Source organism: Gigantopelta aegis, chromosome 4 (genome assembly GCF_016097555.1).
Source record: "Gigantopelta aegis isolate Gae_Host chromosome 4, Gae_host_genome, whole genome shotgun sequence".
In the NCBI taxonomy this organism is placed as follows: Eukaryota; Metazoa; Mollusca; class Gastropoda; order Neomphalida; family Peltospiridae; genus Gigantopelta; species Gigantopelta aegis.
This window is the reverse complement of record NC_054702.1, coordinates 33539765-33564229: the sequence shown is the minus strand read 5'-3', so window position 1 is coordinate 33564229 and position 24465 is coordinate 33539765. Positions and strand designations below refer to the sequence as shown.

Below are 24465 nucleotides of genomic sequence, written 5' to 3'. Positions count from 1 at the left end.
TCAATTTATTTTGTATTTTTGTTTTTGTTTCTTTTAGCTGTAATAAGAAACTATGGAAACCTCTTGGTAGATATGTCAGCAGTGGTGCCTGATGGGATAGCATGTTTCTTTACAAGCTACATCTACATGGTAAGTGTGTAGTGTCACCTTCAGACTGATACTTTGAGGAGAATATTAAAGTGGACACTTAAAAAAGATGACTACTTAACAGAGGTGAGGAGGTTTGACTGTGTAAAAGTTGGTATACATACTTGATCAGTAGCTGCATCACAGATCTGTTGAAGCATGCCTGTCATCGTTTACACAGTCTCCGACTTTACTGTTCTGTCCAAAATTGGAGGATGTTGGGGGTATCATTTCAATACTTTCTGACATTTTCATCAGGGGGCGGGACATAGCCCAGCGATAAAGCACTCGCCTGATGTGCAGTCTGTCTAGGATCGATCCCCATTGGTGGCCCATTGAGCTATTTCTCGTTCCAGCCAGTGCACCATGACTGGTATATATCAAAGGCTGTGCTGTGTGCTATTCTGTCTGTGGGATGGTGCATATATAAGATCCCTTGCTACTAATGGAATAACATAGCAGGTTTCCTCTCTAAGACTGTATGTCAAACTTACCAAATGTTTGACATCCAATAGCCAATGACTAATAAATCAATGTGCTCTAGTAGTGTCATTAAACAAAATAAGCTTTACCTTTACATCTTCACCAATTTAAAAAAAAAAAAATTGTAGGACAATTGACATCATTGATATCTATATAGCACCCAAATTACCTCTTTCTGATAATTATTTTTTAGACATGGGTTAATGAACTTAAATTTTATTAGCATGACTTTTTGACTTCAAATAGCTGTATCACTGCTGATTTTTCACCGAGAGGCTTGGTATTTTAAAGTTCACCAGAAACCCATTCTTATTTTCCTTCATTGACTTTCAACTGGTCTTTAACACTATTTGTAATTAAGGTGATTGTGTATGGAAACAGTCATGTAGGTGAGTAGAAGTTTCCAAACATTGACCCTCCTTAATGAATATCATAATAAATTATTTCACATATATATATGGTTGTTATATATTATGATTTTTTTTTTAACAGGAAACAATTGTGGCCTCATGGTATGAACAGGTAAGAAGCTAAATTCACTTCTTAATTATATATACAGTGAAACCAGATCATGCCAGGGATGTAATATTTATCCAACTTAGACAGGATTCAGTGTTTAGAGGGTCAGGTTTAAGAATTTAGAAAATTCGGGACCATGAAATCTGGCCAGTTTTCAAAGAATTCTAGTTTGGTTACAGTCCTGTCACTGTATATATTTTAATCTGAACAAGTACAGTATATGTTGAATGATAAGTGACAGTGTTTTAACATATTCTTTGATGTTACAACCTTTAAGTTATTACAATTTATTTTCATTTTCTGTTGTATCAGTTGTGTTAATAAAGATGTTTATCAGTTTAATCAGTGTATTTTGTATATAAATATTAGTTTTGAATAGTTGCATTTTGGTAGGTGCATAATTGCCAATAATTAATTTGTTAGCATTGACAAAATATTTAAATGGAGGAATTATTCCAAGTGCAAAAACAACATCAGATGATTATGAGTAGAACATTAATTGTACAACAATAAAGAGTTATGTGCATAAAAGGTTTTTGTTTTTTGTTATTTGCTAGCATTTTGAACCATGCTCTTTAACACAATTTTAGCTATTTACAACTGATATAAAATTGTCCCCTAAACTTATACATTGCAGTATTAGAACAATTATAAAGCCTCTCCCCCAGTAATATCACAATGTTAAAGCCACAAGTTGAGATATATTTTAACAGTGAGACATTGATTATGTAATCTTGTTCTGATTTGTGCCACCTCGATCTTCAACTTAAGACATTGATGTTTCTTTTATGTCTCAATATGAAAGACAAATAATCCATGTGAAAACTCACATGGGAAACCGATATGTGTTTCACATGCTTAGGCTAAACAACATGGAACGACATGTTTATAGAAAGGAAATACTTTGTTATGTCTACAGCAGCCCATGCTGTCCTGTGTGAAAAATTATATAAAAAGATTCCTTGCTGCTAATTATTAACTGTTCAACATCAAACAGTTGATGATTAATTAATCAATAGGCTTTTAACAATGGGGTCATTGAACAACACAAAACCTTTGTGTGATTGTGTAGAGTATTTTATGAAATATGAAAAACTGAGATCCAACCATTTATGGAATATCAAGGAACAATATTTTGATTATTCAACTTTAAATTGACTTGAACAGCCAGTCCGGTTATGTGATGAACCATTAAGTTATGAAATTAAAACTGGCAATCTTAAGAATTGTTCTAAGTTTATTGATGTTTTAGAGTGATTCAGGACCTTTGGTGCACAGCACATAGTAGTCAGTGTTATTGCAGTAGAGAAAATAACTTGTGACCAGTCTAGATTCTTCACCCAAAACGTGATACTTTACCAAGTATCAAAGAAACTGTTCATTAAAGAATTCTAAAATAGAATTTATTAAACTAATAAAATATTCTTATTTTATATTTTATGTTCTTTCAACTTACCATATCAACTGGAGATACTGTCATTAAACTGTAAATTTAGTGCCAGTTTGAAATAATCTACAGGTTTCGGAAATATAATTTACGTAACCAAACATTCAGTTCTCTTAATCAACTTTCTATGATTTTAAAATATTATTTCCTGGCATTTGAACCACTTTAGTCTACATTCAGAAGAATTCTTTATCTATTTCCTGAAACAAAAGCAGTTCATTATAAAATTGATGATGTTATATAAACAACAAAATTTCTTTTCAAAGGATTTTATTTCATACGAACTTAAAAAAAGAGTAAATTGATCACAGATGGAATGTCCAGCACTAATGAGTTAAGAGTAAATATAAAGTAAGATGATGTTTACAGCATGCACAAGTTTTAACCCTTTTAGTGCCACTAACATGATGAACACCCTCGGAAATGTAGACCCATGTTTCTTAATGTTAATGGTAAAAATAATTCATCTGACATTTGATATGCTGAATTACATGTAGCGATATGGAATTTTATTTTTTAGCATTTTTATTTAGTTTGTTTTTAACTAAGGATTTCAGAATAGTGTATCAATAGCATTTTTCTCAAAATGTATATAATACTGTAATGTAAATAATACTGTTATGATGTAAATTGTAAATATAAATCTCATTCACATTTTTTAGCTTCAGTCAAATTTAGGTAATTGTTCAAAATCAAGCAGGCATTCGTTTTGTTTCCAAGTACATCATGTCATTTGTTTTAAAAGAAAATGTTATTGGACAGACAAACAAACAAACAAATAAAATTAAAAGACAACACAAATATATCTACGCATATACCATCCACCATTAGCGTTTATGGGAATGATTTTTTTTTAAAAGAACAAAAAACAAAACAGTATTTAAAAAAGAGTACAAATATTTTGAGACGGGTTTTAGTTATAATACGACAAGGCACTAAAAGGGTTAATATAAAACCAGGGAATCAAATGAATGATGTCTTGTGGCTTTGAATGATACGTTTTTATGATACAAATGAGGATGCGGGATGCAAAGGTTCAGTGTTATGTTCACCACGTGTACACAGAGACATACATATCACATCTCTTGGTTCTGTCTGTCGTTTACATCACTCGAAAAGAGTGATATCCAAAACAAATTCAAAGTAGAAAAACAGAGAACCAAATAAACAAGTATACAGTGCAAAATGTGAGACATAAGACAGGAACAAAAACAGAGGATGAAAAATGGAAAATGCAAACAAAAATGGAGGACAATGGACTTATTGCACCAGAAAGTTCAACAAATGATGTTCATATATACAATTGGTAAAAAATAGTGGCAGCATGTTGCTCACATCATAAATTAAATATATGTGAGCAGCTGCACTATTCATTAACAAATATAAATTTTTTTCAATGCATATCAAATATAATGTATACATACAGTGTAGTGAATAATAAAAAATAAAAAAAGTACCACACCTTTTATTAACAACATTGTAGCTCAGCAAACATGAAATGTGGTAAAGGGAGATGATGTATTTAGTTTAAAATACTAAAAAGAGAGAAAACATGAGTAGAAAAGAATTTGAAACGATCAGTTTTGAAATCAATTAGTTTTTTCATTAGATTATATGATTGATAATACTGTAGGATTAATTAAATTGTTAAATTGTAGAACTAATTTTAGTTAATTCTACAGCATTAATATAAATTTTTTGATACAAATAAATATGAATAAGAACAAGAATTCCACAGAATTCATTATCTTGCCTACCATAAACCTTTTCGGTGTATAGTGATTAACATCCATAGGTTCAACTATTAACCAAGTTTCTTTATTTATTTTGTAATGTAAAAGCTAAAGCATATTGTACACATGACAAATTAAATATGCAAACAACGGCATTGTTTCTAAATAAAAATGTCTGTTTATTATTGATGGATGAATGAATTATGAATAATGTTTTCAGTTATACTAATTTTAAAACCCATTCATAAAACAAAATAATTATATATCCCAGTAAGATTTGTTTGGTAAAATACAAATATTTTGAAAATTAATTTATTTGTAGTGATTAATTTTACTTGTCCATGAACAACTAAAATGCAGATCTCTGTAAATGTTCATGCAGCAATTTTGGCCATTAGTTTCATCAAACGGATAGGTAAAAGATAAGAATGAAACAAATTTGAAACTATTTTTAAGACTTTTATAAATATCAATGTGGCAGCCAGTTCAAGTCTGATGAGCTAAAAATGATTATCGTCAACAATTAACTAAGTGACATTAATTATCACAGACAAAAGTAATAAAATCTCAATACGATGCCATTTATTTCATTTTTTTTTAATATATATTAAAACCACAAAACACTGTGCACATAGAATATACAAAATAATTAACACAGTAGTTTTTAATACACATATTTTATATCATAAAATCATTTTCTCCGATCCCATTGCAAATAATATCCAATTAAAAATATATAAACTGGTTTGAACAAAAACATGGCAAATCTATATATAGCACTACAAATCTCAAACATACATGTTAAAAATATAATATATTTTGTATATGCCATATATGTTGTATTTTTTGTTGTCGTTGGTTGACTGTTTTGAATTGTTCAGGTAATGTAATTTATTAGCTGAATGAAGTAAAAAATATATCTGTTGGTTTTCAGAATTATTAGCTTTCAGTAATTGTTTTAGCTCCATTACCATAAATAAATATTTTATTACATTTTTAAACAATAGTCTTATTTAATTTGTGTATTTAAATAATAGCACAAATCCTCTGATAAAAATTGTGATATTTGAATTAACTGGTTTTACTCTTATGTTGATCATGTTCGTTTTTTGTTGGTGTTGGTGTTTTGGGTTTTTTTGGGTTTTTTTGTTTGGGTGGGTAGGGTTGTGTGTGCATGTTTAATGTTATTGTCTCATTGCATTAATATATATTATGCAGCAGAATACATATTTCAAAAAATAGTTCAACAAAAAAATATGTCCATAATTAACAACTTGCCACTCCAACTGTACACATAGGTAATATATAATTATGTAATTGGCACCTGGAATACAAGGAAACTATGTACAACAATGTGGCAGCACAAACACATGGGTCATATTACATACATAACAGATACATCACAGTGATATCAGTGTAGGATACTTTTCTCATGCATAATACAATAAAAATTATAAATAATGCAAAGGAAATTTCATCATCCATTTTGCATTGATAAGTCTGCTATGCAAAGTTGAAGCATGTTTTTGTCATGGATAAAATAAATAAATACAAGTTATCTTTATTTGGTTTTTAAAACATATATTTTATAGCAGCACAAAATTTTGTATGATTAACAGTAACTATCATAAATGAAATTTGGCATTTTGTTTTCTTAAGTTTTTGTTGTTGGGGTTTGTTGTTTTTAGTGGGGGAAAAGGGGTTGTATTTTTATAGAAAACCATCTAAAGTGCTTTTGAAAACTGGTGTTTTTTGTAATAATTTTATTGTTAATTATTATTTTTTTTTTTTTTTGTTAAAGAGATTTCATCATAAATGAGAACTTTTTAATCAGTATTCTGCACACTTGTAATTTTTATTCATTTTTGGTTTGTCATAAGAGCTTTTCTTGTGACCTTGACCTTTGACGTTAAATATTTTAAGATGTAATTTAATTTTCCTATTTACACCCAAAATTGAGGCTCTGTTGACAGTATTTTTTATGGATTAGCAAGTCCACTTTTCATTAATTAAAACATAATTTTTATTAATAATTTCAAAACATTTTATTTTCATCATTGCAAAATGTTGTTTTTGTACTGTTATTATTTGTAGCAAGAATACATTCATTTGCAATGTAATGATATTGTTAAATCTCATATATTCATAGCCATTGGTCTTGATTTCAGAGAAATAATAATTAATGTTACATTTAATATGTTTACACAAAAAATATTCCTTTATCCCCAAGATATGTTTTATACGAGTTACATCTACCCTTACAAGGTATAAAAAGCACCAATGACAATCAGAAAGTGATCAATATTATTATTATTACTGTCAAATATTTATAAAACAAAATTATTTTAATATTCAAATTAGTCTTTTGCGTGTTGGTAATCATACAAATAAAGTATGGTATGAGACCTTTATGTAGGCTACAGACTGGGGTTTTTTTTGTTGTTTTTTTGTAAGGTACTCAGTGGTGGCTTTCAAAAATGCTTGTTCACCTCCGAGAATAAAGAAAAAATTTGAGTATAGTACTACTCACTATTTCCATTTCCCCTAGCACTTTAGATTAATGCATATACAACAAAGTTGTAATTAAAGCAGACTAATCGGATCTTAACCAGCTCTATACAATACATTGTACATACCAAGGACAGGTTGTGTAGAAAGTTATATAACACTATTTTCTACACAATCTATCCCATATCATACTGTTGTCATTTTCCCGTTCTTTTACATGAAATAAAATAATAATACAACTTTACATATCTTTATATATCATGTGATTACATCTGTGTAATTTCAATTTCATTGTAATAAAAATAAAACAAATTCATAAATAAGAAGTTCTTTGAAATAAAATTCATCCAATAATTTCATAATTGACATGTTTTTGCTCTTTGTAAAATTCAACCAATAAATGCATATATGACATGTTTTTGTGGGTTTTTTGTAAAATACAACCAGGGTCTATGCTTATAAAACTTTAGAATGTAAATGCAAATCTCTAATGACATGACATGCATACAGTTTGTATGGCATTGCCATGGTGTTAAAGTCTCAGACTCTTCAAGAATCTTGAGTCTAAACTCCAAAAGTTTTACAAGCACGGAACCAATTAATTCCCAAATGACAACATTATTTCGCTCCAACCCAGGAGCATTTTGAACCTCTATATGTGGTTGGCATTGGAAAAGCTGACCGTGTAGATACAAGTGTTTTTATTAGTATAAACAGTCATCCTCATTCAAATTCATGACATGATATAACTGACACCAATATAATGTACAGATTATATTTCTCAACTAAGAAAAAAGAGAATATAATAATGCTTAAAAAGCATGGATGATATATTACTATACTGACTACAATATGTTGTGGTTCTTAACTATATGTATATATATTTAAAAGTGTATAATTGTTAATATGATGTAATTTGTAAACTAATTGACTAGAAGATCTGTTGGTGTGTATTTTCAACACTAGATAACTTGGTAACCAAGTTAGTGATTTTCGAAGCTATCTTAATGCTAAAACATTGTAAAAACCATCGTAGGCTATGACGCCACTATAGCACAAGCCATAGTGACGTCATGGCTTACAATTTTATAGTGCTAAGATAGCTTCGAAAATATGGTCCTAGAACCGGTAGTGAGGACAAATACTAATTTTAATAATTACTGTAGAAGATGCCCACCATGAATTGTCTATTACATCTTATTCTGTAGCAGTTGACCATAGTTTTTAGTCTGTGTAAAATATTTTTACATATACATTACTTAAACCTTTGAGTAAATTATAAATTTTGCAACTTCATTTTGTCATCCTAGTGTTTCTATTGGCTCAAAATGCATTTGATATAAAAGAGAAAAAGTACATACCTCTGAAACTAGAGTCCAGGATTTTACAAGTAGCACTAAACATATTTTGGTCGAGCATTGGTCATCCATGAATTAATCAACCCAACCTTTGTTTTACCTGGTTTTAGTTTCCATATGCTCCAGGAGAATAAAGAGTTAGATAACAACATGCTGGGATATGACCTCACTTACTCACTGGTATCTTCAGCACCTATCACATTTAATCCACTCTCATCAGTATCATTGGCACCTATGGCAAATAACCACCCCACTCACTGGCTCACCAGTCACCTTGAAGACCTAATACTGACATAGCAGACTTGTATCAGACCTGTTTCGACTGTTTATGATGGAAGATAGCTGGTCTATGATACAGGCTGTTGGTGACATTGGGCTGCTTGGTTCCAGTAACCTTGGACAACCTAATACTGACATTGCATACTTTGAGGAGCAGACCTGTTTTTTGACTGTTTGTAATGGAAGACAGCTGGTGCTGGGCTGTTTGGTACCAGTAACCTCAGCAACCTAATACTGACACTGCATACTTTGAGGAGCAGACCTGTTTCGACTGTTTATGATGGAAGACAGCTGATCTATGATGTATGCATTGTTGGTGCTTGGCTGCTTGGAATCCCTGGCCAGCGACTGACACAGATCCATCAGCTTGTCCTCCATCTGCTTCTTCTGGACTTTGGGCCGGGTGTTGTTCGTGCGATTCCGCTTGTTGGCGAACCACGACTTCACCTGGGTCACGCTGATTCCACCTTCCTTGGCCAGCTGTTCTTTCTGGCTCTTCGTTGGGTACGGATTCTCCCAGTTTTCCTCGTACCACCTCATCATCACCAGCACAGCTTTGTTGTTCAGCGGTTCATTGTGTCGTGATTTCTTTTTTGGCATCGCTGATGGGTCTTTTAAAAGTTTGTGTGGTGAGGCTTTGCGCTTCTGTGCCTGTGTGCTAGGTTTTGAGTTTATTGCTGCTCTCGTTTCGGACTGTTTGGGTAACATGGTAGTGCCCGACACTGAAGGTCTATCACAAGGGGATGTGTGTGTGGACTGTAGCATAGTCTGTTCTATGTGTGTGGACTGTAGCATAGACTGTTCTGTGTGTGTGGACTGTAGCATAGTCTGTTCTGACTGGTGCATGCAGACGGGAGCTGGACTTGAGTAGACACGACTGGTTGGAACCGGTTTGCGCTTCACTGCAAAGCCTGGTGGTGAGGATTTGGAACTCAGATCACCTTTGACAAGTCTTTGTATTTTTGGTGGATTGATGTCTTTAATGGATTCCGTTCTCTTCTGGTTTGTTGTGTTCTGTATGAGCCAGTTCCAGGAGTTACTGTGTGGTAGAAACGTTGGGATAAAACTGGGTATCTTCATACTTGTTCCAGAGCATGCCTGAAAGTGAAGTGCAGACATTGAAATAAATGACTGTTAACTTGGTTTAAATAATATTTATTATTATAATCAGTGGTATTGCACTGGCCAACAAGCATAGCCTATTTTAAAACATTAACAAATACAGTGAAACCTCGCGAAACCAGACCCTCTGTAAACTGTAATTCCCCCCAAACCAGACTTTTTAACGGTCCTGTTTTAAAAATTAGTACCGAACTTAACCTCTAAACCGGATACCTTTTACTTGGTCCCGAGGGTGTCCGGTTTAGAAGGGTTTCACTGTAGATGCAACTACAGACTTCAATAGTGAACTTGAGACTTCAGAGTGAATTTCAAACTGCTAATGACATCCCAGTTCATTGTAGTCAGTGGTCATTACATATCCAGCATTAGATATCTAAAGAATGAAAAAGAAGTGCTCTGCCACAATATATGCACTTTCCCAAAGACAGGATAATATGTACCTACCATTGACTATAATATACCAATTATAAAGTACTGGTTGATAAATAACCTAGTAGTTTAACCATGTGGTTCTGCAAAGGAGAGCTAATCAAAGAGCTTACACATTGGTGACCATAAGAGCCAATTTATAGCTGATCTTTATATAGACCTCAATTAAACTGATGTGAATGTTCAACAACACCTTGAAACATCTGATAAGCTTAGTTTTGACAATTAATTTTAAATGAATTTGATCTGTAGTGCTTGAAATAGGGACCACATTAGCAGGTGCCATAGTGCTTGAAATAGGGACCACATTAGCAGGTGCCATAGTGCTTGAAATAGGGACCACATTAGCAGGTGCCATAGTGCTTGAAATAGGGACCACATTAGCAGGTGCCATAGTGCTTGAAATAGGGACCACATTAGCAGGTGCCATAGTGCTTGAAATAGGGACCACATTAGCAGGTACCATAGTGCTTGAAATAGGGACCACATTAGCAGGTGCCATAGTGCTTGAAATAGGGACCACATTAGCAGTGCCATAGTGCTTGAAATAGGGACCACATTAGCAGGTGCCATAGTGCTTGAAATAGGGACCACATTAGCAGGTGCCATAGTGCTTGAAATAGGGACCACATTAGCAGGTGCCATAGTGCTTGAAATAGGGACCACATTAGCAGGTGCCATAGTGCTTGAAATAGGGACCACATTAGCAGGTGCCATAGTGCTTGAAATAGGGACCACATTAGCAGGTACCATAGTGCTTGAAATAGGGACCACATTAGCAGGTGCCATAGTGCTTGAAATAGGGACCACATTAGCAGGTGCCATAGTGCTTGAAATAGGGACCACATTAGCAGGTGCCATAGTGCTTGAAATAGGGACCACATTAACAGGTGCCATAGTGCTTGAAATAGGGACCACATTAGCAGGTGCCTGAGTACCAAAGGCAATGCAGATGTGCATGTCATTGTCCACTTTTCAGGGCGCATCACAATACCCATTTACAGAAATACTTGCATCTTAACTATATTTCGTGTCAACTTATTTTCATGCTTATATCCATTTAAGGTTCAAGCACGCTGTCCTGGGCACACCTCAGCTATCTGGGCTGTCTGTCTAGGACAGTTGGTTAGTGGTTAGTGAGAAAGAAGAGGGTGTAGTGGCCTTACACCTACCCACTGAGCCCTTAACTTGCTCTGGGCTGGAGCCAGTACTTGGCTGCGAACCCTGTACCTACCAGCCTGTAGTTCGATGGCTTAACCACTGCACCACAGGCCGGTATGTCAACTATAATATTTTGCTATTTTGGTGATCCATAGTTAACAACCCAGGAAAATATAGACATTTTTAAATCAGTTTAGGACTTTATTGCAAGCAGTAAATGTTTTGAAACTTAATAGCTGTTTGTTTCTATTCTGTGTCGTAACTGATTACTTAATATTCAGTTATCCACAGCTGTTGTTGCTACTTTATCAGTTATGTATATGCTACTATTGACCATCACCTTGTATACATGAATGACCAATCCCAACCGTTATGTAAAAGACGGAATAAATATTGTTTAAAACAGATGCTCATGTTTTACAGTCTTAATCTTCTGACTGGTGTCAGCATTAGACAGTTTTTTATAACACCTCTTAAATTATCATTCATTATCCCAAATGATTTTTGTACAAACAGTGAAAATAATTATTATAGATTAATATATTCAAATATAGTGAAACTCCCCTAAACCGGACACCCGCAGGACCAAGTAAAAAATCTGGTTTTAAGAGGTATCTGGTTTAGAGAGATTCCCTTCTATACTGATATTTAAAAAAGGAGCCGTGAAAAATGTCCGATTTTGAGGGAATTCCGGTTTTAAAAGGTTTCACTGTACATATACTGATGAAAAGAAATAAAGGATTACATGAATAGCAACAAGAAATAATGACTGTAGAGGTATCTGGTTTAGAGAGGTACCCTTAAATACTGATATTTAAAAACAAATCGTGAAAAATGTCCAGTTTCGAGGGAATTCCAGTTTACAGGGGGTCCAGTTTTAAGAGGTTTCATTGTACATATACTTAACCAAAAAAGTTTAGCAAGTTTTTGTAAATGACTGTTGCTTCCAAATAAATTAAAATAAAGTGATAAAACTTGGTAATATGTTAGTTGCATATGCCCAGTTGCTTTGGGTAATGAAAAGAACACCATTTGTCATATCGCACGCCGCTATGTGTAATGCATGTGCAAACGCGGTGCGCTCGTGCTGTCGCAGAAGCTCGTGCAATACGGATGTATTGAAATCACATTTTGATGCACTGAACCAACATTATCCAAAAACAAAAGGAAGAATTTATCATGTTATAATGGGTCGCCGTCCAGGCTTAACGGAAAATCAACATCATGAAGCAACGGGACGTCTTAACGCCGGCCAACGCGTACACGACATTGCTCAGTACTTTCGTGTTCATGACAGTACCATATCACGACTCCGACAACGCGTACACCAAACTGGGCAAGTGCGAGATCGACCACGTTCTGGTAGACCACGATTAACTACTCCAAGGGAAGATCGGTATTTAGTGACGCCATCTCGACGTAACAGGTTCGAAAGTGCTCCTCGTTTAGCCCATACTTTGCAGCAAACTACAGGCACTAGAATTCATGCTCAAACTGTCCATAACTGTCTCCATGCTGCTGGATTACAAGCACGTCGCCCTGTTGTTGCTGTTCCCCTGACAGTGCGTCACATTCAGGAATGTCTGAGATGGGCCAGAATACACCAACACTGGCGACGCAGACAATGGGATCAGACATTATTCACAGACGAATCCAGGTTTTGTGTTCAGTTTGCGGATGGTAGGCGTCGTGTATGGAGGCGAATGGGAGAACGATATGATGCAGACAACGTCATTCAGCATGACCGATATGGCGGTGGCAGCGTCATGGTCTGGGCCGGCATTCATGGTGGAGGTAAAACAGATCTCGTTTTCATTCACGGAAACATGACTGCTCAACATTACTGCGACGAGATCATTACACCAGTAGTCATTCCATTCCTGCAGCAGCATCCTGGCTTTCTGTTTCAACATGACAACGCTAGACCACATACCGCTAGGCTAACCACTAATCTTCTTGAGCAGAACCACATCCAAGTGTTGAACTGGCCACCAAAGTCCCCTGACTTGTCCCCAATTAAGCATGCATGGGACCTACTGGGCCATAGGGTATGCGAAAACCATCCTCATATCCTTAATGTCCATGACCTACAAATTGCTCTGAACCGGGAATGGAATGCAATTACTGTTCCTGAGATTAATGGTCTCATTAGAAGCATGAGACGACGATGTACTGCTGTCATCAATGCCACTGGTGCACACACACATTATTGAGCCTCTCTCAACATTTTGGTAGATGTACCCCTCCGTTTCATCAGTTGACATTAAGTGACGACGTTGACACCATGATAACGTGTTACTGCTGGCTACATTCAGAAATGCTGTATCAATGAAATAATGTGTACAAATAAATTCAACATCCAATCAGGTTGTCTGTATTTCATATCTTGTGCGTAATTGCTAAACTTATTTGGTACAGTATATATTGATGAAAAGAAATAAAGGATCACACAGATAGCAACAAGAAATAATGACTGCATCAAAAATCAATTCATATTGTCAGAAGTTGACTGGGAACATATAGGCAGCACAGTCAACACTACAGACATTCAATCCCACATTACAACTTGGTATGAAATACAGACATTACCATGCTAGTAGTGAATTAAATTTCATCTACAAATTGATGTGTTCCCTTATTTCTTTCCATCAGTATATATTCCTGTAAGATAGGTTACTAAGTGTGATACCTCTGGGGTCTGTGAGTGGCAGTAGTACTGCGGTGAGGGTTCTTCCGAGTAGTAGTCACTGTCGTGGTGCTGGGAGTCGGGACTGGGCCACGGTGACGATGCTGGGCTGTTGGCCGGCGTACACCACTGTGAGGAGCCTCGACTGTTCAGGGCCTGTGGTGCAGAAAGATGGCACAATTATTCATTACCCACAAATGATTTTTCTACAAAACAGTGAAATATATAGCTCACACTTTGTCTACTTCATATTACCTAGTACTTTGCTTGTCTTATTTAGCTATGCTTAATTGTATTTTTTTACAGATTGATTGTTTAGCAAACACACATGAAATGTTAATTTATTTCATGTTTATATTCAAAAAAGATTCAAGATTACTATTCTGAGCATGAAGTGCAAGCGTGTGTGCATGAATTTTAGCAGGGGCTCTAGACTGTGGTCAAGACATGTTCCCCTGAAAACATACTAAAACATTTTTGCTTTAGGGGGGTTTCAACTCCCAAAAGGGACTCGCTACACACACATCTATAGTACAATGGGATAGTACAGAATATTTTTTATTAAAAGTAAAATCCAATATATAAAAACAAAATATTTTACTACTTGGAAATAGGATGAGGAAAGTATGTGCTTTTTATCAATGGAGTATCAAAAAAGGGAGTTACGAATTCACCTGATTTTCGAACTGCATCACGGACATCAGAAGATCTGGAGTATTACATCTATAGCTGATGGCACCAGCGTCTGGTCCTGCTGGTAATATTTGGGACTGAAGTGTCACATGACCTGAATCATTGCTGGGTGATGCTTCTGGTTTGAATGTCACTTGACCAGAGTCTGTGGGTTGTGATGTTTGTGATTTATACGCGGGCTGGCCATTGTTCGTTTCCAGTAGTTGTGGCATGTACACATTTTTACTGGTGTTTGGTTTGTCTTGTAATCCAAAAGCTGAGAGCATGTGTTGAGAAAACCTAAAAACAAAAACAAATCTAATATTTGTAACATGCTGCTGTAAAATTTTAAAATTAAAATGGCACTTGCTGACCCAAATCGTAGACAAATAACGTGCAGTAGGTCTCGACATCTGCTTACACCAGCACTGTTCACGAGTTTCATAAAAATGGTATGACAGGCAAGCTTGTTTAGTATTCTATATATATTTTGAGGTACAACAGGTTTTTTTAAACTATTTGGAGCTACATCTTTCCCATAGATATTACATGTAAGTGCTAAGATGGTGTTAGTGATACTTGGTATAGAAGGTCACACAAAACAAAAATGATGCTACCACATAGTGGCTGTAAAAAATTAAGCAAATATTATACGGTCAACCCTTTGTTCAGCAACCACTAAAGGAAATACCACAACGTGCCATTTTAAGACAGGTGGTTGCATAATAGAGGACAGTTTGTACTATACCAGTACTAGAAAGGAAATGTTTTATTTAACAACACACTCAACACATGTTATTTACGGTTGGTTATATGGCGTCAGACATGTGGTTAAGGACCACACAGATATTGAGAGAGGAAATCTGCTGTCACCACTTCATGGGTTACTCTTTTCAATTAGCAGCAGGGAATCCTTTTATATGCACCATCCCACAGACAGGTTAACACATACCACGGCCTTTGATATACCAGTTGTATACCAGTACTAGATGATTTGGGGCAATAAAAATATGGCTGCTTAATATATGTGGCAGGGCTCGACATTAGCAGTAGCCCAGGGAAAGAAAGAAAGAAATGTTTTATTTAACGACGCACTCAACACATTTTATTTATGGTTATATGGCGTCAGACATATGGTTAAGGACCACATAGATTTTGAGAGGAAACCCGCTGTCGCCACTACATGGGCTACTCTTTCCGATTAGCAGCAAGGGATCTTTTATTTGCGCTTCCCACAGGCAGGATAGCACAAACCATGGCCTTTGTTGAACCAGTTATGGATCACTGGTCGGTGCAAGTGGTTTACACCTACCCATTGAGCCTTGTGGAGCACTCACTCAGGGTTTGGAGTCGGGTATCTGGATTAAAAATCCCATGCCTCGACTGGGATCCGAACCCAGTACCTACCAGCTTGTAGACCGATGGCCTGCCACGACGCCACCGAGGCCGGTCAGTAGCCCAGGGTGTCTTGGCTACCAATTTCTTACTCGGGCTACCAGATGTCTAAACCTGATAGTCTGCTGGGCTACTAGATTTGTTTTTGCACCTCCCGTTATTCTGCAATCAACAAGATGCTTCAACACCAGGAAAAAAACATCCTATAACAACATTTAAATAAAAATAAATTATTTTGTCTTTTTCTGTCCTTTTTTCAAAAGTTTATTAAAATTATGGACTACTAATTTCACTGAGGGCTACCAGGTTTCATAATCTGGAAGCTCAGTGGGCTACCACTGAAAAAAAGTTTCGGTCAAGGTGTGTATGGCTGCTGGAGCAGGTTTGCCTGGTCCAGTTATGACCGGTTTCACTGTACTGATATCACCATTTTAAGAGTTGGCATTTATGCATATCTGTTATAATAAAATTTTATTTGAATATATTTTTTAAATAAAAAAATTAATTTCAGCAGAAAACAAAAAATAGCTGGGGTAATAAATATAATATTAATAAACTTGGTGTACCAGTTGGTTTATACCTGTAACTTATTTATCTTCTATTCCTGTCTGGTGGTTGCAACTAAATACTCACAATATTCATGTGTCTGAAACACATGTTATATGTAGCTGTTGATGTTTTGGTGATAATATTTTTGCATTTATTACTATCGCTGTCTTTTCTGTTTTAACTCCTCTAACTTATCGGGTAAACAGGGTGGGATACAGGCCAGTGGTAAAGTGCTTGCTTGATGTGTGGTTGGTCTAAGATTCGATCCCCGTCGGTGGGCCCATTTATTCTCGTTCTAGCCATTCTACCACAACTGGTATATAAAAGGCTGTGGTATGTGCTATTCTGTCTGATATGGTGCATATAAAATATCCCGTTCTGCTAATAGGGAAAAACGTAGCAGGTTTCCTCTCTAAAACTATATGTCAAAATTACAAAATTTTACATGCAATAGCTGATGATTAATAAATCAGTATGCTCTAGTGGTGTCATTAAACAAAACATTGTTAGCCTATCATGTGGCATAACTGTATTGCATTTCTCTGAGAATTTAGAGGATGAACTCTAACAATTATAAAGCATTATTGTTGCCGCACATCAGCTCCTTGCCTCCCGCTTAGTTAGAGGTGGCCCAGTGGTAAAGCGGTCGGTTTGGGATCGATCCCCGTCGGTAGGCCCATTGGACTATTTCTTGTTCCAGCCAGTGCACCACGACTGGTATATCAATGGCTGTGGTATGTGCAATCCTGTCTATGGGAGAATACATATGAAAGATCCCTTGCTGCTGATAGAAAAGAATAGCCCATGAAGAGGCGATAGCTGGTTTCCTCTTTCAATATCTGTATGGTCCTTAACCATATGTCTGACGACATATAACCGTAAATAAAATGTGTTGAGTGTGTCATTAAATAAAACATTTACTTTCCTTCTTAGTTATTTCATGCAACTTATTGCATTTGATTATTTTAAACTTCTAATCTTTATGGCTATACCTAGCTGGGGTTGAGTGTGGGGGGGGGGGGGGGGGGGGGGTCATCCAAACATAAAGACTAATTTCATTCTATCAACAAGCATATTGCTTCCCATTAATATTCAGTTTTTGTTTCAAAAGGGAGTTCTGGTTGGGTAAGGGAGGGGTGATTTTAGAAAGAAAATATGTAAAATGTATTGTTTGCAACACTCCATTATTAGAATGAGATGGTTTATTATCTAGGTACAAATTACATGGATGTGGGTATGTAATACATGGAAGTGGTATTATTGAGGGTGGAGAGAGAGGCCACTATCGGGTTTATCATCTGGTTAGAACTTAACAGTAGTGGGTATGTAATACATGGAAGTGGTATTATTGAGGGTGGAGAGAGAGGCAGCTATTGGGTTTATCATCTGGTTAGAACTTAACGGTAGTGGGTATGTAATACATGGAAGTGGTATTATTGAGGGAGGCTATTTATATTTACAAAATAGACTTAACTGCAACATTTGACTATTTTGTTTCAGTAGCCATCGGGCATGGCAATATTAGTTATTTACTAGCCCAACATTGAATATCACTAGCCATGGGAGTGGGGCTACCATAATCTAGAAGCCCTGCACTTAGGTAAGAATTGAAAGAGGTGGTGAAAAGATTTGGCAAAAGTTTCACCCACTCTCCTCACCCACCCACCCACCCTCAAACAAATAAGCTTCATTCAGTCATTAGGGGTGTTCCACAGTTGATCACAGGAGAAAACAAGAGGCATTGTAATTATTTTTTATGCCATGTGAGTTTGCTTCGGGGTTTTTTTTTCTTCTGGGAAGAGTTCTGCCCCCCCCCCCCCCCCCTCCACCACCACCACCAAATACATCTCAGGGTTAGGATTAGCGATAGTGATAATTAATGGGTGGGGGGAAACAGTCTGAACTCTTTCCCATTTAAAAATTATTATGTGGAACAGGTGCAACACTTTTACATGGGGTTCTTCACCAGGGTAAGAATAAGCAGGAGTTGGGGACATCATTATGTAAAATATACTAAGCTTGGAACTGGACATTACTGGGAACCTTGTTTGCTGACATGATGGATAGGGGGTGTAAATTAAAAAAAAAAAGTACTGGAAAGAGTTCAACCCGTACCCCTCTATCAAGGCTCTAAAGACTAACCCTAGCCCTAAAACTAACTTAACCATTGAAAGGCTCGAACTCATGCTAAAGTGCTATCATTAGGGTAACAATAAGTGAGGGTTGGGGTGGGGAACCAAAACTATGGTATAAAATATACCAAGCTTGGAACTGGCTATCGCTGAGAGGGCACTGGGTGTAAATAAACATAGGTATCATAATTAGGGTAACAAAAAGTGGGGGTAGGGTGACCAAAAATATTGCATAAAATATACCAAGCTTGGAACTGGCATTCTCAGGGGACCTTGTTTGTTGACAAGATGGAGGGCAAGGGTTGTATATAATAAAGGGTACTGTCATTAGGGTAACAATAAGTGAGGGGTGGGGACCAAAACTATTGTAATAAAACATACCAAGATTGGAACTGGCCATCTCTGGGAGGGCAGTGGGTGTAAATAAAAAAAGGGTAGGTGCTATCATTAGGGTGACAATAAAAGAGCGGTGTGTGTGTAGGGGGAGGGGGTGGGGGGGGGGGGAACAAATATATTGTATAAAACATACCAAGCTTGGTACTGGTCATCACAAACTGCTTTATGACTTGAGGGAGGGCATGGGGTGTAAATGAAAAAGGGTAGCATTAGAGTGACAATAAGAAGGGTGGGGTGGAGAACCAAAAATGATTGTATAAAACATACCAAGCTTGGAACTGGCCATCAGAGGGGACCTTGCCTGCAGATGTGGATGGCGAGCATGGGGTGTAAAAAAGAAAGAATACTATGATTTTAATGGTAATAGTAAGTGAGGGGTGGGGTGGGGACCAAAAATATTGTATAAAACATACCAAGCTTGGAACTGGCCATCACCGGGGACCTTGCCTGCTGACTTGAGGGAGGGCATGGGGTAGTAGGATTCATTGAGGGCCACCTGAGACTGAGGGTGGGTGAGCCCCGAGTGGGTGTGCACAGGAGCTGCTGCCCCTGCCACTGTTTGTACAACTGTTTGTAATCCTTCCCACACATCGTTCAGTTTATGCTGCTGTAGTTGATGGGGTGCATCTGCCGTCTGCTGTTGCTGCTGGAGACTGTAGCCCATCTCAGCCATGCTTGAGCACAGGTCAGGCAGTCGGCACACCTCTGACTGAACTGACCTCACCATGTCGTCATCGTCAGCCATTACTGTTGTCAGCTCATCAGCCATGGGTTGAAAAACAAAATCACCATCCACTCTCGGTAAATCTCTCTCTGTCTGTCTCTCTATCTATCTCCCTCCCCTCACTGAACTGTTGTGATGACAAAACAGCTGCTGTCACTGGTTTATATACAGCCTCCATGCCAACTAAAACCGAGCCGTCTGATTGGCCGGGGGTAACCACACCCTCCAGCTGAAAGTGACAGCAGTCCATGCTTTCTGCCTTGACACTGTCACCATGCACATTCACTGCCACTGTCACAAGTATGTGTATCTGTGACCCATGCAGTAGCACACAATGCTTTTGTCATGAGGCAACTGACTAATAATAGATCACTGCCAACTTTTGTTATTGATTGTTAACTGGGTTGGTGGTGTTTTTAAACTTTACTACGCTTCATTGATCAGTGAGCTGTGCAGTTGGAGATTGTAAACTTGTAATTATCATTGTGTAAACTTGATTGATCAGTATGGTTTCTTGAGCTGTACAGTTGGAGATTGTGAAGTTATATTTATCATTGTGTAAACTTGATTGATCAGTATGGTTTCTTGAGCTGTACAGTTGGAGATTGTGGAATTGTGTTTATAATTGGGTGATGTTGGGTTGTTATTTTTTGGTAATTGTTTTTTATGCTTGATTGATTAACAGTGCACATGATTTTCTAAAGCTGTGCATTTGGAGATTGTGAAGTTATATTTATCATTGTGTAAACTTGATTGATCAGTATGGTTTCTTGAGCTGTACAGTTGGAGATTGTGGAATTGTATTTATTATTGGTTGATGCTGGGTGTTTATTTTATGCTTGATTGATTAACAGTGCACATGGTTTTTTAAAGCTTTGCTTTTGGAGATTGTAAAATTGTGTTAATCACTATGTACACTTTATTGATCAACAGAACATATGGTTTTATTGAACTATGCAATTTAAGATTGTGAAATTGTGCTTATTATTGGGTTTTGGTATGTTTTACTTTATGCTTGATTTATCAACATCACACATGGTTTTCCAAAGCTATGCATTTTGGTATTATGAAATTGTGTTAGTTATTGAGTGGTGGTGTTTTATTTATATTTATTTGATTATATAATTTGTTTATATATGATTGATTGATTGATTGACTTATTTATTTTTATTATTATTTATTTTTATGTTTTAATTATTTTTTAAAAAATATTATTTTTTATTTTTTTATTTTATTATTATTATTATTATTATTGGAGGGTTTTTTCCATGACATTTAAATACTACATAATATACCCTGTGTATTCAGTGCATCACTACATTGAATACACTAACAAGCTTTAACAACACAAATAATTAATGAACACACTGTTATGATATTGTTGATAGTTTTCATTTCACTGACCGAACCTGCCTCTATGTTTTCAGGGTATTATTGATCAGATCCAGAAACACAAGCTTCTCTTCATTGAGACCCAAGATGCTGCTGAGACGTCTCTCGCTCTACTCAACTACCAGAAGGTAGGAAACATTCGCTTCTTGTGTCTACTTCACATGCATGGGATAGGGTGGGGCGAGGGCAGGGTCTGGGATGAGGGCAACTACCAGAAGGTAGGAAACATTCGCTTCTTGTGTCTACTTCACATGCATGGGATAGGGTGGGGCGAGGGCAGGGTCTGGGATGAGGGCAGGGTCTGGGATGAGGGCAGGGTCTGGGATGAGGGCAACTACCAGAAGGTAGGAAACATTCGGTTCTTGTGTCTACTTCAGATGCATGGGATAGGGTGGGGCGAGGGCAGGGTCTGGGATGAGGGCAGGGTCTGGGATGAGGGCAACTACCAGAAGGTAGGAAACATTCGCTTCTTGTGTCTACTTCACATGCATGGGATAGGGTGGGGCGAGGGCAGGGTCTGGGATGAGGGCAGGGTCTGGGATGAGGGCAACTACCAGAAGGTAGGAAACATTCGGTTCTTGTGTCTACTTCAGATGCATGGGATAGGGTAGGGCGAGAGCAGGGTCTGGGATGAGGGCAACTACCAGAAAGTAGGAAATGTTCGGTTCTTGTTACTACTTCAGATCTGTGGGAGGGGGGCAACGACCAGATGGTATGAAACATTCTGTCCTTGTTACTACTTCAGATCTATGGGGTTGGGTGAGGCAGGGTCTGGGATGAGGGCAATTACCAGAAAGTAGGAAACATTCAGTCCTTGTTACTACTGCAATCCATGGGATGAGGTGGGATGTGGGCAGAGACTGGGACCAGGAGAGAGATCATTGGTCCTGGTAAGAGTACAGGACCTGAAAGAAAAATCATTGATTTTAGTAGGAAGAGTGCAGGGCCTGCTAGATAAGTGCAGGATCTTGTAGAGGAATGTCAGACAGGGAGAGAGATCATTGGTCCTGGTGGGAGGAGTGCAAGATATGGTGGGGGAGTGCAAACATTCTGTTTAATAACACTACTAGAACACATTGATTTATTATTGGCTACTGGATGTCAAACATTTGGAAATTGTGACATATAGTCTTAAAGAGGAAACGCACTACTTTCTTTCATCAATAGCAAGGGATCTTTTATATGCACCACCATCCTATTGATAGCATGGCCTTTAGTAGTACTAGTTGTGGTGCACTAGATGGAACGAGAAATAGCCCAGTGGGCCCACCGACAGGGATCAATCCTAGACCGACTACTCATCAAGCGAGCATTTTACCACTGGGCTATGTCCCACCCCTGTGGAGAAGTGCAAAACCAAGAGCGAGTTCACTGGTCCTGGTATAGGGAATGCAGGACTGAGTAGAGAAGTGCAGGATTTGTTGGAGAAAATAGATCATTAGTCTTGCTGGGAGGAGTGCTGAGGCAGAAATGATATAAAAGGAATGCATGACTCGAAGGTCCTGGTGGCCATGGGTGCAGGGTTCTGGTTGGAGTCGTGCATGGACCAGGGTCCTTATGCATTCTGATCCCAGAAGAGCAATCATTTGTCCTGGCAGGATCTTGGGGGAAGAGGGATCATTGGTCATGGCAGGATCTTGGGGGAAGAGGAATCATTGGTCATGGCAGGATCTTGGGTACAAATCATTGGTCTTAGTGGAGTGCAAAACCGAGTAATTATTTGTCTTGGTAGGAGAATGCAGGACCTGGGAGAGAAATCATAGGTCCTGGTAGGAGGTATGCAGCCCCTTGGATAAAATCATTGGTCCCGGTGGGAGGAGTACAGAGTTCTGATGGGAGTAGTATATGGCTAGGGAGAGAAATTGTTTGTTCTGGTGGGAGGAAAAGTTATAGGTTTCGTCTACATTGTTCTGCTGTCAATCCATCTGTCTGTCTGTCCATTTGTCACACACATAATTTTCAGGACTTTTTGTGTTTAGCTTTTATCATATACTGTTAGAGATCAAGTTTGACTTTCATGGTGATTAACCCTTATTTGACAGAGTTATGGCCCTTGAACTTAAGAGTTATAAAAAAAAATTGGGGACATGTATTGCTTTAGCACTACTCTCAGAATGCTTTTAATCATCAGCTATTGGATGTTGTATAGTGTTAAAGAAGGCCTGCATCATTTATATGTACTTACCCGCAGACAGGACAGTACATACCACAGCTTTTGATATGGTTGGGATAGAAAAAGCCAGTCAGAGAATGGATCCTTAGGCGAGCACTTTACCGACTGAGTTAAATCTTGCTCTCAGGTTGGACGAATGCAGGGTTGGCAGATATATCCTTGATCTTGCTTCTGGTAGGAGGAGTGCAGAGAGAGATATCATTGGTTCTGGTAGGAGGAGTGCAGGGGTAGTAGATATATCCTTGCATCTGGTAGGAGGAGTGCATGGCTGGCAGATATATCCTTGGGTCTGGTAGGAGGAGTGCAGGGCTGGCATATATATCCTTGGGTCTGGTAGGAGGAGTGCAGGGCTGACAGATACATCCTTAGGTCTGGTAGGAGGAGTGCAGGGCTGGCAGATATATCATTGGATCTGGTAGGAGGAGTGCAGGGCTGGAATATATATCCTTGAGTCTGGTAGGAGGAGTGCAGGGCTGGCAGATATATCATTGGATCTGGTAGGAGGAGTGCAGGGCTGACAGATATATCCTTAGGTCTGGTAGGAGGAGTGCAGGGCTGGCAGATATATCATTGGATCTGGTAGGAGGAGTGCAGGGCTGGCATATATATCCTTGAGTGATAGAAGGAGTGCAGGGCTGGCAGCTATATATTTGGGTCTTGTAGGAGGAGTGCAAGGTTGGCAGATATATCCTTGGGTCTGGTAGGAGGAATGCAGGATTGGCAGATATATCCTTGGGTCTTGTAGGAGGAGTGCAGGGCTGGCAAAGATATCATTGGTTCTTTTAGGAGTGCGGGGCTGGGAGAAAAATGATTGATTCTGATAGGAGGAGTGTAGGGCTGGCAAAGAAATAATTGGTTCTGATGACAGGATTGAGATCAATCATTGTTTCTGGTAGGAGTGCAAGACAGATATATTATTGGTCATTATATGTGGAATCTAGGTTTTCTTCTGTCTCTTGGGGGTGGGTAGATATGATAACGTAGTGCTGACATCAACACGGTAACAGAGACTTAGGTGAAAGTTTCTGTTACAATACCGTAACTAAGGGGTGGGATATAGCTCACTGGTAGAGTGCTCTCATGAAGTGTGATGTGATAGAGTATTGATTGCCCTCAATAGACTCATTATTAACTTTACTCATTGTATGTACTATTTGATTAATGTTTTATTTTGTTGTATC

The 24465-nt window shown here is 37.7% G+C and overlaps 1 protein-coding gene across 2 annotated transcripts in view; it reads left to right on the top strand.

Annotated features, from left to right (window-relative positions):
- The window catches only part of LOC121370426 (general transcription and DNA repair factor IIH helicase subunit XPD-like), a 51328-nt gene that overhangs the window by 18264 nt on the left and 8599 nt on the right, over window positions 1-24465 (top strand). For both annotated transcript variants that reach the window (XM_041495644.1, XM_041495645.1), the window contains 3 exons: window positions 38-129; window positions 1102-1131; window positions 21147-21239. In XM_041495644.1, coding sequence (XP_041351578.1) covers window positions 38-129; window positions 1102-1131; window positions 21147-21239 — 215 coding nt within the window. The remainder of the gene's footprint in view (window positions 1-37; window positions 130-1101; window positions 1132-21146; window positions 21240-24465) is intronic.